We start from the raw sequence: 15658 nt of genomic DNA, 5'->3' as shown, positions 1-15658 counted from the left end.
CTTAGAGTAACTGCAAATAGTATCTTCAGGCTTCTCTCATCATTTTGAAAACACATTTATTGTTTGGTGCAAGAAACAGAATGTTTCCCATAGCAACCATGGCAACCCTGGGCACTTGGCCGATTAGCTGTAATGCAGGGAGCATCTTCACCAGCAGGGAAAGAGTCCTTGGCAATTATCACCCAGATAGCGGCCCTCCGTTTTAAGAGGGTAGGCTGAAGCATCTGGGTTTGGAACATTTTTAACTCCATGTGTTAATGAAGGTGAACAGCAACAATTCCATTTTGGTTAATGTCAGGGTGGTTCATAAGCTAAGGTTTTTACTGTGGGCAAAAGGGAGACTTGATTTTTTTAGACGAATTTGAAAAAAAAAAACTTTACCATTAATTCTCCCTATTTTGGTTTGGTTTGGTTTGGGTTTTGGTCAGTCTTTTGTGATGTTATGTTCTGCAAGTTGGCAAGGAGAATTTCTTGTCATTTTGTTTTCTCCCATCCTTTTTAAAAAAAAGTTTATTTATTTATTTTGAGATATAGAGAGCATGGGTGGAGGGGAGAGAGAGAGAGAGAGAGAGAGAGAATCTCAAGAAGGTTCCACACCATCAGCACAGAGCCCAATACGGGACTCAAACTCACAAACTGTGAGATCTTGATCTGAGCTAAAACCAAGAGTCAGATGCTTAAGTGACTGAGCCACCCAGGCACCCTTCTTTCTTCCATCCTTAACATACATTCTTATCATATATGAGTATGATAATAATAATTAGAATAAATGAAGAAAAAACCCTAAAGCATGACTAGAAAGTCTGGATAAAAGAGAAAATAGTTAATATTTGACTGTTTTGATTTCAAAAATAGCGATGGTCACACGGAAAGTCACAAGTTCCATATTATACCACAGCTGCCAAATTGTTGTACGTATTCTTTATGCAATAAACCCCATAAATATGAATAATGTGAGTCTCAGTGTATGTAAGAAAGACATGCTGATAAGAGAAAATATGTTACAGGCATCAAAGGATGGAATCACTCATATTTTCATCACTCAGAAGAATCACCATACACATTTCTCTCCTATCACATTTTAATACTGTTGAGATCATATAGCTTATACAACTTTGTTTTCTTTTACTTAAGAAGAAAGAGGCATCATGAAATGGACAGGAGGAGAAATTGAATGGAAATAAAGAGCCGGTTCAGAATCACTTTAGACTTTTTTTGGAAATGTAAAAGCTCTTCTTAAGCCTCCCTGTCAGTTGTGAGAAGTTGAAAGAAGGTAGTCCGGACTGGGAATTGTGGACCTGTTCATGAAGACAGAGCTGGTTGATAAAAATGTCATTCTGGATCTGGTGCCTCGAATCTCTGCTCAAATGCCTCTCCTTCTTTATTGGTTTTCTGGATTTTTAGACACATTTTTTTCTGCTACATAATAGCCTTAAAGAGCTATGCTTGAATCCTGAGTGCCAGGTGTTCTAAACTTGCTAGATCTTGGTCTCCTTGAGTATATTATGAGAATTGTGCTCTTTATCTCACAGGATATTATGTGTGCATTAAAGTAGGCTCAACTGCAATATCAAACAAATTCCAAGGTGCAATCAGTGTCTTAAACGGCATTGCTGTTTAGTTCTTGTTCATATTATAATATAGGGCAGGCATTTAAGTAGACAGATGCTTTCCTCCAGACCTTTTCCATGCTGTCATTTTGCCATCAGTTAGGGCCTTGGTGCCAACTGCATCCATCAGTAGAAGGGAAAGAGATTCGTTGGCTTGCAAGCGGGAACATTTTCCTAGTCACATTTTTATTGGAGAGAACTATAGCCATCTATGCGGCTATAACTATAATAGTGTAGAAGGCTGAACAATGAAATTAAGCCTCACAACCACTACAGAAGAAGACAGAATGGATATTAGGGAAATCACCCGTATCTGCCACTGTATTCATGTCTTCAAAATATTTAATAGAATACATTCTACAGTAGATGCTGAGCACATTCCTTCTCTTCCTTTCTCTTAAGATTTCATTTCAAATCTTAAGAGCAGGAGCTCTTAATTAGGAGAAAATCAACCCACAACTTGTAGGATGTGCTTGTGACCAAAGTAGGGTCCACCTCATGTCGTTTGTCTCCTGTGTCTGCATGTTCGCTCCCATCGATGAGAGGCTGTCTGCACTGAGCATGCGGGGCTAAGAAAAGTTCTTGGTTACCAAGGAGAATTCCCATTGACTGGGACATTACTAAAATGAATTTCAATGACACAGGCTGAGATCAAAAGGAATTTATTGATTAAGTCTTCTAATTTAAAATTTTAATTAACTCCCACAACTCGATGCTCTGAACAAGGTGCCTAACAGACGTGTTGTTTTCATCTTGTCCCCACCCATGGCATACACACTCTTCCATAGCTCCCACTCAGGATTCAGAAGGTCTGTGAACTCTTGGCTCAGTAAAAACGATTATTGACTTCTTTATTCTGATGTGAAATGAAAACAGAAAACTGAGGCCATGGTCTTCCCACTAAGCAAGAGCTAATATTGATCTTCTGCAAGTGTCAAATAATGAAATGTTGGGCCCAAAGGCTTTTGTCACACGTAAGAATGTTCCTGGGTGTCAAGTATATGGAATCCCATGATGATTCAGAAATGCGGCCCACTCTCTCATGTCCTTTGAGATTTTGCATATGATGTTCCCCTTTGCCTGGCTGATTCCACCAACGTTTCCACTAGTTAACCTTGTTTGCCTGAAAAAAGGTCATATTTGCTTTAAGCTTTCAACTCCATTGTCCCTGTGTATAGGACTTTCCGATCACCTAGGAAGGCATTCTGTCCTGTGTTCTCCTGTTGTGTTTGCCTTTCATAAGGCTTCTTGTCACATCACATTGCATATTTTTTCTGTATGTCTTTCTCTCTTTGGTGCCAAGAATGCCCCAGGTGCTCAGTGAACCTTGGTCAAACAGATGAGGCAGAGTCAAGGATATAGTCCCTGATCTTTCATCTTTGTAGCCACAGCAAAAGAAGTAGGGGGAAGGAACCTGGCCCATGGTAGGTGCAGAGAAAACACAGGGGGGGATGAAAGAATGAAAAAAAAGAAAGAATGAGATGTCAGTCAGGCAGAGGGTAGAAAGCATGTTACAAGGTTAAGGCAGTAAGCAAATAAAAATAAAGAAATAAAGCCGATTCTACCAGGAATCCAGAAAACAGTAAGTGTAGTGACTGAGGAAAGACCTGAAGACTTATGGAAGGAATAGCATGGATTTGAGATGAATCTTGAAGCATGAGAGGGAATAGGATGGAAGAGAATGGAAACTGAGCCCAGCAAGGATGAGCGGGGCACGTTGGGGGGTAGAGACATTTCAGAGGAACACCATTTCATGTCTCCTTCAGAGCTGTAAGGCGTGGCCCCGTGAGATGGTACCACAACCCACTCTCTCTGATCTTCTTCCAGGAACTGGTGGTTGGTCCCCAGCAGATTCCAATGCTCAGCAGTGGCTCCAGATGGACCTGGGAAACAGAGTGGAGATTACAGCAGTGGCCACGCAGGGCAGATACGGAAGCTCTGACTGGGTGACGAGTTATAGCCTGATGTTCAGTGACACAGGACGCAACTGGAAACAGTACAAGCAAGAAGACAGCATCTGGGTAGGACATCTTTTCTCTTCTGATGAATAAAATTGAGATATGATAATGGTAACCAGTGAGCATTTCTATCATTTTCTTATATTTGGATTGTTGGTAGCTTAGCAACTGTTGAGTACCCATTCAGAAATAATTAGACCTTACATGGGTCCTGTTTCTAGCATGGCTCTCGCTCCAAGGGAAATTAGGATGTCTATTGCAAAAAGTTTAGTGTTTTCCTCCTCTTCTGGTAACTTGAGTATTCACTGACTGGGCCTCCGTTCCTTCATCTATAAAAACCAAAGGATACTCTATGAATCTGACTGTTCATGGGAATGTATTGATTTACTGAGTATGTATTTCTTTACTCACTTTACTGGGTCATTTGCATACATTGTAGTGACCCAACTAACTGGCTCAGTTACATAATTTGACTGATGTTGCACAATTCCTAAATCTTGGCATCAGAATCTGTAATCAAGTCTGACATTAAAACCACTGTGCTCAACAGCCTGTATTCAAGATTGGAAAGTAATGAAAAGGTTTAAAAATACAAGGCGAATACAAACTGTAAAATCATTCTGCCATTATAAACAGTCAGCAGCTAGGAAGTGAAGGTGGGCTTGCTCCAAGTGGTGAAAAAGAACTTTCCTCCCCAACCCCAAGGCCCAACCTCTTGACCTTCTTGTGTTAGTGAAAGGCTGTCCCAGGCTGAGGTTAGAAAGGGCAGCAGAAGGGTGCCTGGGTGGCTCAGTAGGTTAAGCGTCTGACTTTGGCTCAGGTCATGATCTTGCGGTTCATGGGTTCGAGCCCACATCAGGCTCTGTGCTGACAGCTAGCTCAGAGCCTGGAGTGTGTTTCAGATTCTGTGTCTCCCTCTCTCTCTGACCTTCCATTGCTGTCTCTCTCTCAGAAATAAATAAAACATTTTAAAAATAAAAAAAAAAAAAGGGAGAAGCACAGAGCAGGAGATATCTGGAGGAAGCTTCAGAAACTCATGCACTGAACAAAATAATGTATTCATTTGTGTTGCTTACAATTTAGGGGAAAACATCTCCAAATATTTTTCTCCCAATGTGAGGAAAATAGGAAGATTTGACAACTGATAGAATTATCTGTCTTTCCCATAGTCTCTTTACTTGCTTTCCCCATGAAATTAATTCCAAGTAGAGTTTCAAATTGCTGTTGTCTACATTTTTCCATGTTGGCCCTGCTTCATTGGAAAGAAAAATGTCTGTATGTTTATTGCTTTTTGTTAACCTCCTACTAAATAATATTGCTAATTGAAAACAACAGTAAATTGAGGATTAGGATTAGTCATGGCAGATTGCATCATGAGAATGGTGTTATTGTATCTTTACTCTGGGTTGCCTGTAATATTAGGTTGTATTATTTTCAGAAAGCATGAGTTTTCTTCATTTAAGAAATAGGCTTTCGGGGACTTTTCTATTTTTTCGCTCAATTTTGAAGCCCCTGTACAATTTTATAGGTTTCTTTGCTTTCTTTTAGTTCAAGATGAGAAATAAGCACACCTTCCATTTTGGGCAACAGTTTTAAGGTTTTATGTTGACATTAGAGGGATAAAGAGATGTGGGATTATTTATTTTCTTTGGCATTTTCGATCAGAACTGGTCGTTTCTTAGAATGAATTGCAGTTTCGAGTTATTTCTGTCTAAATATTTTTATTGCAGTATAACTGACATGTAATTTTTTTAACTGACATGTAATGTTATGTTTGTTTCAGATATACGACATACGATTCAACATGTGTGTACATTACAGAATGATCACCATAATAAGTCTTGTTACCATCTGCCACCATACAGCATTATTTTTCATATAATACTATAGTTTATATTCTCCACGCTGTACTCTACACCCCCATGACATCTTTATTTGATATCTGGGATATTGTACTTCTTTACCTCCTTCACCCATTTTGTCCATACCCCAACCCCTTCCCTTCCGGCAACACCCATCTGCTCTCAGTACCTATAAGTCTAGGTTTCATTTGTTTTGTTTGTTTGCTTTGAGATTTAAATTCTACGTGTAAGTGAAATCGTATGCTATTTGTGTTTCTTTGACTTAAGCTACTTAGCATAAATCCCTCATGGTCTGCCCATGTTGTTGCAAATGGCAAGATTTCCTTCTTTTTTACGGCTGAGTATTCTTCTGTGTGTGTGTGTGTGTGTGTGTGTGTGTCCAACATCTTCTTTATCTATTCATGCATTGATGGACACTTCGATAGTTAGCATACCTTGGCTATTATAAACAATGCCGCAATGAACATAGGGGTGCATATCTTTTTGAATGAGCATTTTCATCTTTTTCAGGTATATAGCCAGTGGTGGAATTGCTGGATCATATGGTCATTCTATTTTTTATTTTTTTGAGGAGACCTCCATGATATTTACTATAGTGCCAACACCAGTTTTCACTCACAACAACAGTCCACGAAAATTGCTTGTTCTTCACGTCCTTCCCAGCACTTGTTATTTTTTGTCTTTTTGATAATAACAAGTGTTATTATCTGACAAGTGTAAAGTGATATCTTATTGTGGTTGGGATTTTCATTTCCTTGATGATTAGTGATGTTGAGCATCTTTTCATGTGCCTATTGACCATGTGTATATCTTCTCTGGAAAGATGTCCATTCGGATTTTATGCCCATGTTTTCAGCAAATTGTTTTTTTAAAGTTAAAAAAATTTATGCTTTATTTATTTTTGAGACAGAGAGAGACAGAGCATGAGAGGGGGAGGGGCAGAGAGACAGGGAGATACAGAATCTGTGGGCACAGAGCCTAAAGTGGGACTCAAACCCATGAACAGGAGAACCTGACCTGAGCCGAAGCTGGAGGCTTAGCCGACTGAGCCACCCAGGTGCCCCTCATCAAGTCAAATTGTTTTTATTGTTGCTGCTGTTGTTGTTGAGTTGTATGAGTTATTTATATATTTTGAATATTAGCCTGTTATCAGATATATGATTTCCAAATATCCTACCTTTCAGTAGGTTGCATTTTGGTTTTGTTAATGGTTTCCTTTGCTATATAGAAGCTTTTTAAAGTCCTATTTGTTTATTTTTGTTTCTGCTGCTCTTGCCTTAAAGTCAGATCCCCCAAACATATACACACAACTAATTTCAAAGAACTTACAATCTATATTTTCTTCCAGTTCTTTTTGTTGATTCAGGCATTTCATATAAGTTTTTAATCCATTTTGAGTTAATTTTTCTGTATGTTGTAAGATAGTGGTCCAGCTTCATTCCTGTGCATGTAGCTGTCCAGTTTTCCCAACATCATTTATTGAAGACGTAATCTTTTCTGCATTGTATATTTTTGCTCCCTTGTCATAAATAAATTATCCATATATGTGTGGTTCATTTCTGGGCTCTCTCTTTTGTTCCAGTGATCTATGTATCTGTTTTTATGCCAAACCATGCCATATTTTTATTAATATAGGTTTTTAGCTATGGTTTGAAATCAGGAAATATGATGCCTACAGCTTTGCTCTTTTTCAAGATTGTTTTGGCTATTTGGGGTCTTTTGTGGTTTCATATAAATTTTAGAATTCTTTCTTCTAGTTATGTGAAAAATGTCATTGGAGTTTTGAAACGAATTGCATTGAATCTGTAGATTGCTTTGGGTAAGATGGACATTTTAACAATAGTTATTTTTCTAATCCATAGCATGAAATATCTTTCCATTTATTTTTGTCCTCAATATCTTTCATCAGGGTCTTATACTTTTAAATGTACAAATATTTATCCTCCTATGTTCATTTTTTTACTAGGTATTTTATTCTTTTAGATACAGTTGTAATCGGGATTTTTAAAAATTTCTCTTCCTGATACTTTTACAGTATGTAGAAATATGAATGATTTTTGCATATTGACTTTGTATTCTGCTAGTTTACTAAATTCATTTATTAGTTCTAACGTATTTTTTGGTGTAGTTTTTGGGGTTTTATATATATACTATCAGGTCATCTGAAAATAGTGACCATTTTGCTTCCTCCTTTCCAACTTATATGCCTTTTATTTCTTTTTCTTGTTTAATTGCTATGGCTGTGATTTGCAATACTAAGTTGAATAGAAGTGGGACGAGTGGAAATCCTTGTCTTATTCCTGATCTTAGAAGAAAAGCTTTCAGCTTTTTACTGTTGAACATGATATTAGCTGTGGGTTTGTCACAGATGACCCTAATTATGTCCAGGTACATTCCCACTATGCCACTTTTTCATAAATGGATGTTAAATTTTATCAAATGCATTTTCTGCATCTAATGAGATGACCACATGATTTCTGTCTTTCATTTTTGTTAATGTGGTGTATTATATTGATTGATTAGTAGTTGTTGAATCTTGCATCCCTGTAATAAATTCTAACTTACAGAGATGCATGATCCTTTTAATAAACTGTTAAATTTGGTTTGATAACATTTTGTTGAAGATTTTTACATCTATGTTCATTTGGGATATTGGCCTATAATTTTCTTACTTTTTTAAAAAAATTTCTTTAACGTTTATTTTTGAGAGAGGGAGAGAAAAGAGAGACAGAATGTAGGTAGGGGAGGGGAAGAGAGAGAGGGAGACATAGACTCTGAAGCAGGCTCCAGGCACCAAGATATCAGCACAGAGCCTGACACAGGACTCGACCTCACGAACTGTGAGATATACTGACCTGAGCTGAAGTCAGCCGTTCATCCGACTTAGCCACCCAAGGGCCCCAGCTTATAATTTTCTTTTCTGTGTTGTCCTTGTCCAGTTTGGGTATCAGGGTAATGCTGGATTTGTAAAATGAGTTTAGAAGTATTCCCTCCTCTTTATTTTTTTTTGGAAATTTGAGAGTAGGTTTAAGTCTTTGAATGTTTGGTAGAATTAACCAATGAAGTCATCTAGTCCTGGACTTCTGTTTGTTGGGAAATTTTTGATTACTGGTTTAATCTCCTTAATAGTAATTGGTCTATGCAGATTTTCTATTTTTTCATAGTTCAGTCTTGGAAGATTCTAAGTATCTATAAATTTATCCATTTCTACTAGGTTTTTTAGTTTGTTGGCATTTATTGTTCACGGTAGCCTTTTTGCAATCCCTTTTATTTCTGTGGTATAAGTTGTAACTTCTCCTTCATTTCTGATTTTACTTGAGCCACCCCCTCTTTTTTTTTATAGTGAGTCTAGCTAAAGGTTTGTCAATTTTGCTAATCCTTTTAAGGAACCAGGTTTTTTGGGGGGGGCGCGCCCGGGTGGCTCAGTCAGTTAAGCATCCAACTTCAGCTCAAGTCATGATATCAGAGTTGTGGGTTCAAGCCCCACGTTGGGCTCTGTGCTGACAGCTCAGAGCCTGGGGGCTGTTTCGGATTCTGCGTCTCCCTCTCTCTCTACCCCTCACTGCTCATGCTCTGTCCCTCTCTGTCTCTCAAATACAAGTAAACTTTAAAAGAAAAGAACTAAGTTTTTCTGTGTATAAAAGTTTTATATGTATATATGTATACACATATTTTATGTATATATATATACATTATATATATATATATATATATATATAATGGAATACTACATGGCAATGAGTATGAATGAATACTCATGGCAATGAGAATGAAATCTAGCCATTTGAATTAATGTGGGTGGAACCTGAGGATATTATGCTAAGTGAAATAAGTCAGGCAGAGAAAGACAGATACCATATGTTTTCATTCATATGTGGATCAGGAGAAACTTAACAGAAGACCATGGGGTAGGGGAAGGAGAAAAAACAGTTACGGAGTGGGAGGCAGGCAAACCATAAGAGACTTAAATACTGAGAACAAATCAAGGGTTGATGGTGGCTGGGGGAGAGGGGAAAATGGATGATAGGCATTGAGGAGGGCACTGGCTGGGATGAGCACTGGGTGTTATATGGAAACTAACTTGATAATAAACTACATTAAAAAATAATAAAGAAAGAAGTTTTTAGTTTCATTAATCTTTTCTATTGGTATGTTTGTTTATTTGTTTGTCTTAGTTTTTATTGCACTTATTTCCACTCTGATCTTTATTATATCCCTACTTTTACTAATTTGGGGCTTGGTTTGTTCTTTTTTTCTGGCTCCTTTAGTTATGAAGTTAAATTGTTCATTTGAGATTCCTTTGTTTCTTTAGGTCGGTCTGTCTTGCTATGAACTTTCCTCTTAGAATTGCTGTTGCTTCATCCCATATATTTTGGTATGTCATAGTTTTGTTTTCATTTGCCTCCAGGTATTTTATTTCTCTTTTGATATCCTCTATGATCCAGCAGTTGTTCACTAACATGTTGTTTCATCTCCATGTATTTATAGTTTTTTCTTATAATTGATTTCTAGTTTCTTACCATTGTAGTCAGAAAAGAAGTTTGATAGGATTGCAATTTTCTTGAATTTACTGAGATTTGTTATGAGGCTTAAAATGTGATGTACCTTGAGGAAAATGTCCCATGTGCATTTAAGAAGAATGTGTATCCCGCTGCTTTTTGACTGGAATGTTCTATCTATACCTGTTACGTTCATTTGGTTTAATGTGCCACTTAAGGTTGATGTTTCCTTATTGATTTTCTGTCTGGATAATCTATCCCTTGATGTAAGTGAAGTGTTAAAGTCCTCTACTGTTGTTGTATTGTTGTCAATTTATCCTTTTTAAGTCTATTAATATTTGCTTTGTATATTTCAGTGGTCCTATGCATGGTGCATAGATATTTATGTTACATCTTCTTCATTTGATCTTTTTATCTTTATGTGCTGCCCCTCTTTTTCTTTCATCGCAGTCTTTGTTTTAAAGTCTATTTTGTCTGATTGAGAGTAGCTATATCAGCTTTCCTTTGCTTTCCATTTACATGGAATGATTTTTTTTCCATCCCTTAACTTTCAATCAGTACTGCTTTGCCTCTGAAGTAAGTCTCTCATAGACAGAATATATAGAAGCATGAAGCTCACAGAGACCAATCCAAGCTCACATAATCAATCACTGGTGGTGCCAAAGTATTAAAGATTTATTTCTAAATGTATATGATTGCAAAACTGTACCTTCTATTTCTCCTTTACTATGCTTGATTATTTTTTAAGCTTAACAAAATCGATTTACTCTTCTTACCTTAAATGTACTTTACCTTAATGGACCCACTCTGTATAAATAGTGTTAAGTCCTATGGTGTAATTCACATGTTGCTAAAATATGGGTGAGAATGCAGCAATAATATCAAACTGTGTTTGCATAGGGTAGAGATAATGCTCAAACTCTCCAAAACTGTATAGATCCTTCAGGAATGTCCATCAAACAGAGAGTCAGTATTTTACCAAATGCTTTACAGACATAAGCAAAATCTGACTTACAGATAATATTCATTAGTATTTCCACCAAATTATGCTACTGGATGAATAGATTACTTTGAGGATTTTTATTTATTCATTTTACTTTTTACTTCAAATTTAAACTTAGAAGTAAGATTATGGATGCACCAAAATTAAGCCTGATAAACAAGATGAGAGCAATGGGCCAAGAAGAGATTTTTACAAAACTCTCTAAATTGTTTTCTTCAGCTTTTCATACAAAGTCAATACCTAAAAACATCAGCATCAAGTTCTGAATTAATTAAGGATGATGTATAATGGATGTAGAGAATCTCTCGAATGAGACTTTCACATGATCTTTTGAAGATCTTCAATTTTCAGATGATGTGGAGTCTGTGATGCTTTTTAAACTTGAGTTAACAAACAATACAACATAATACATGCCACGGATAGCATATCAATTTACCAGTCCTTGAGATTTATTTTATTTTACAAAGTTCATTTCAGAATGAGGATCCTGAAAATATATCTATCTATACAATGCACAATATCAAATGTTTATGCCCTCAGAATTCCTTTTGAAGAATTTCTGACCTGGTACTGAGTGGAATGTTCATGAATGAGGCCACCAAGCAGCCGCTTGGAGATGAATCATGATTTATGAACAAGCCAGGGTTCCCCACTACATTAAATAATCAAGTCTGAAGGTCTCAGGGACAAACTTAGCAACAATTTTAGAATCTTAGCAGATTTAAAATCTCTTCCTGGCTGGCTCATAGACATGCTAAAAAATACAAATATTAGGTTTCTAACTCTGAGTAGCAATGTTAACCTATGTTTGGTAAAGTGGATAAATATGTTTGGAACAAAGGGAACTCTAATTAAATCCACACAGACCAGAATCCTGTACCAGTTATTTTCAAAGATAGTCCTGTAGAAACACTTACTTTTTTAAATATATGCATGAATTATTGCTTCAGTTCTGAGTCCCTCTTGTATATGTTCATACCCTTCATGAATCTATCTATGTTTCCTATGTACAACATGTAAGTGTTTTCAACACGCTTCCTGCCTATGTGCTTTGACACTTTCCTTTATTTTCTGATGTTTATCACTCGGAAATTTCAAAGACAGCTACTGTACTTGTGTTTTAATATAGAGTGTCCTATTTTTAAATCGCTATCCACATTGCTCATGATTGGATACAAGTCAATTAGGATTGTTTCCTCTTCTCACCTAAGACAGAATTTCTCCATCTTTCAATGTATTATAAAATTTCAGGCAAAATTTTACTTGTCTTGTCCTTGAGCCTGTTTGTTTATTCCCCGAGTTTCTGGGTAGATCAGCAATGCCAAGTATATTAGGAATGGACACAAAAGCTTTATAGGAAGATTCCAAAATATTATGTTTTATTTCCAATATCCTTTCTAATGGCAAGTTTCATACCCATTCTGGCTACAGCAGCATATCAGGGTATCAGTGCCAGTCACTGGACTCACAAGTATTTAAAAATTATTAGTACATTAGTACAGGGCAACAAGCAACTGATAAGATCTTCAACTTTAAGTTGGGCTCTGCCAGTCCATGTTAAAAGTGCATTTCACTCATCTCAAAGTCAATTTCCATTGTCATAGCCCCCAGATTGCATCAGCCTTTATCGCACTTAAAAAATCATCCTTTATCACATCACCCTTTATCTTTCACATGCAAAAAATGATATATATCCCAAATCTGTTACCCTTTTACCAAACTCAAGAACTTCAGCACCAGAAATCCACAGTGTACAAAAGACAGAGAACCCCCAAAATCATTTTACACCTGACCTCCAAGCCCCCATCTCAACCATGTTTAGTTTATAAATAAAATACCTTTTCCTGAGACATATTGAATAAATTATTTGCCTTTTCTGACCACTTTTACACATATATGAAAATGTTCATACAAACTCTGTAACTCAACTCTAAATCCTTCCTACTTAGAGACTTTAATGTCTCCTAAAAACTTCAATAAATTTTGCACTTACCCTACTGTGTTTTATTTATGAAGATGACAGAAAATGAGAACTAGAAGTAATCTATAAGAATCCTGGAATTTCCAAGTTTCTTTCTTCTAATCATTTACCCTTTTCCCCCTAAGTTTACTCCTCATATTATCAATGTTAAAGCTGTATTCATCTCTACAGAAAAGTTATTTTATTTGTCTTTTCCAAAGATAATCTAATGAGACCTTCTCAGGTACTGGTTTTAGACAAGTATCTGTTATTGATGGATTCATCAATATTGACCACGAGGATATTAGTGGTCTGTTTTACCTACATGTTCTCTTACTTCTTTCTGATCTCCATTTAATTAGGCATTCATAATCAGCCTCTGCTTAATGTCGCTCATATATTCTATGATGGTACCATTCTAATCATTCCGTTTGCCATAACATAAGAAGGTTCTCTCATGAGGGATGTAAGGGCCACAGTGATATGGACCACTGGGTAAGACAAGAAGCTTCAAAAATTGAAGTCATTACTAAAGCATGGGACTTTGCAGGGCTGGCACCTAAAAATGAAATAATAACAGTTTAGAATACATCCAAAGGGTTGTTGTGAATCGATTCATCTGGGGTCTATACTCTAGGAAGCCCAATGCAATGGGGAGCTATTCTATCTGGCACTCAAGATGAATATGCCCTTGGCTAAGATTACCAAAGATAGTATCTAATACATTCTTAGTAATCTGAATGAATTTCTATTTTACAGGTAAAAAATGAAAGGTTAGAAGGGCCAAGGAACCTAGTCCATATCACAGAAGTAATAAAGTGATGGACCAAGAAAGAAACCCAATTCTCTCTGTCCATAAAGCCTAAGCACCTGAATTGCTAGATAATACCTTAGACAGTGGTTGATGATATAAGAATTAAGACCCAGTATTCTCAGACAAAGGACTGGTGCAAACTGGGATAAGATCAGGACAGGTTCTGGTCCAGTGGGGAAGTAGCCCACTAGGCTAACCCAAAGTGGAAAAGTCAAGTCCCATCGGGGCTAAAGCAGCATGATGAGCCTTGTGGGAAAGCTTGGTGGTTATGGCGATGTCCAGAATGTATCCCTAACACATTACATCTTTGTCAGCTAGTTTCAGATTCTTCCTTCTGGTGGCTCTGAAGTCAGTGGTGTGCTCATAAGTGTTTCAGAAAGAGGTTACAACTAGCTTACTGGCCTAAGCCTTCTGTTGATGATCCTGTAAAGCAGATCATCAGAACTAGAGCTGGGAGAGACTGATGTATAAAAAACCCAAATCTGTCTCCCTCAAGTGTTTACACTTTGAACCTCAGTTGTATGCTCATGCAGTGTGGGCATGAAAATATCTACCTCCTCCCATACAGAATGGTCCTTCAAATCTTCATTTACTTTTATTTTTTAAGTTTAATTATTTTGAGAAAGACAGAGACAGCACAATTGGGGGAGAGATAGAAAGAGAGAGGGAGAGAAAGAATCTCTAGCAGGCTCCACACTGCCAGAACAGAGCCCAATATGGGCCTTGAACTCATAAAACTGTGAGATCATGACCTGAGCCTACACCAAGAGCCAGATGCTTAACCGACTGAGCCACCCAGACGCCCCTCAAATCTTTTAACAACAGGAGGCTTTGATTCCTTTCCTTCATGGATGCAATTTTCATGACAGTAGGACTGCTCAGTGAGGGCCCATAATCACAGGGAAGATTCCAGGTACCTCATTAGCCCATCATTGCCCTCTGAAACTACTGTGAATTATTGATATTCAGGTTACAGTTTTCTTTTCTAAATATCATGTTGCCTCTTCCCAATACTTCAGGCATCTAGTCCTTTATTGAAGAATCCTTTGGCCTGTATGATAAAGTGGTCTATGATTTCTTGTAGTTTTATGGCATCTGTCTTAATATAAAGCGCTTGCATATGTTGCCTAACGCTTTTTTCACACAGAGGTCAATTGAAACAATGGATTATACATTTAGGTTATCAGTTCCCTGATTTCATCCTTGAGTGACTTCCAAACTCTGGAAGATGGCTCTCTGATCATCATGATTCATACACGTTTATTTTGCCAATTTGGTCTAGAATATCTTGAGTATCGATCAGTGCTTGATATAGTATTTTAAGCCTACCAATTTCAGAAAACAATTTGTGAGTGAGAATCTCATTACCATCCACATATATCTTTTAAATTCTCATTATACACCAGACAGTATGCTAGGTGTGGGCATAAATAGGGGTGTTCAGGTATGATTAATCCTTTCCATGAATGTGCAGAGCCATCAAGAGGAAGGCAAATGACACTGCAACAGAGCATGTGTGCTTAAGTGGCACTGATGGCCATCCAGGAGCAGAAAACTTTAAAAAGGTGCACTGGTCTATAAAGAGTGAAAAGGACACAGATGAGTTGAAAGGGTAGGGATGGTGTTCAAGTTACTCTGGCTTCCCAGCAACTACAGAATGTTGTGTGCCTAATACTAACTCAATGACTGTAAGATGGGAGGAGTAGGAGAAAGTTGTAGGAAGGGAGGAATGCTCCCAGGGGGATAAGTGGCTCTAAGCAAAATCTTAAAGGGGTATATGATGCATCTGAGGTATGCAGAATTAATAAATTTAGATAGAAGATTTCTCTGGTCAATTCTATGAGATAAACGTGGCGAGCAGAGCTAGCTAGATATTATGGACTACTAGCACACACATACCTTCTTGAGCTACAGACGAAGAAAGTAAGTCATTATGTGTTAATCACTTTGTT

At 37.2% G+C, this 15658-nt stretch overlaps 1 protein-coding gene across 2 annotated transcripts in view; it reads left to right on the top strand.

Annotated features, from left to right (window-relative positions):
* The window catches only part of CNTNAP5 (contactin associated protein family member 5), an 802816-nt gene that overhangs the window by 194659 nt on the left and 592499 nt on the right, over nucleotides 1-15658 (top strand). For both annotated transcript variants that reach the window (XM_039218226.1, XM_039218225.1), the window contains exon 3: nucleotides 3438-3631. In XM_039218226.1, coding sequence (XP_039074157.1) covers nucleotides 3438-3631 — 194 coding nt within the window. The remainder of the gene's footprint in view (nucleotides 1-3437; nucleotides 3632-15658) is intronic.

Source organism: Hyaena hyaena, unplaced genomic scaffold, assembly GCF_003009895.1.
Source record: "Hyaena hyaena isolate Hyena2069 unplaced genomic scaffold, ASM300989v1 scaffold_747, whole genome shotgun sequence".
Lineage (NCBI taxonomy): Eukaryota > Metazoa > Chordata > Mammalia > Carnivora > Hyaenidae > Hyaena > Hyaena hyaena.
Note: the sequence above shows the minus strand (reverse complement) of the source record. Positions and strands in the feature narration are given on the sequence as shown.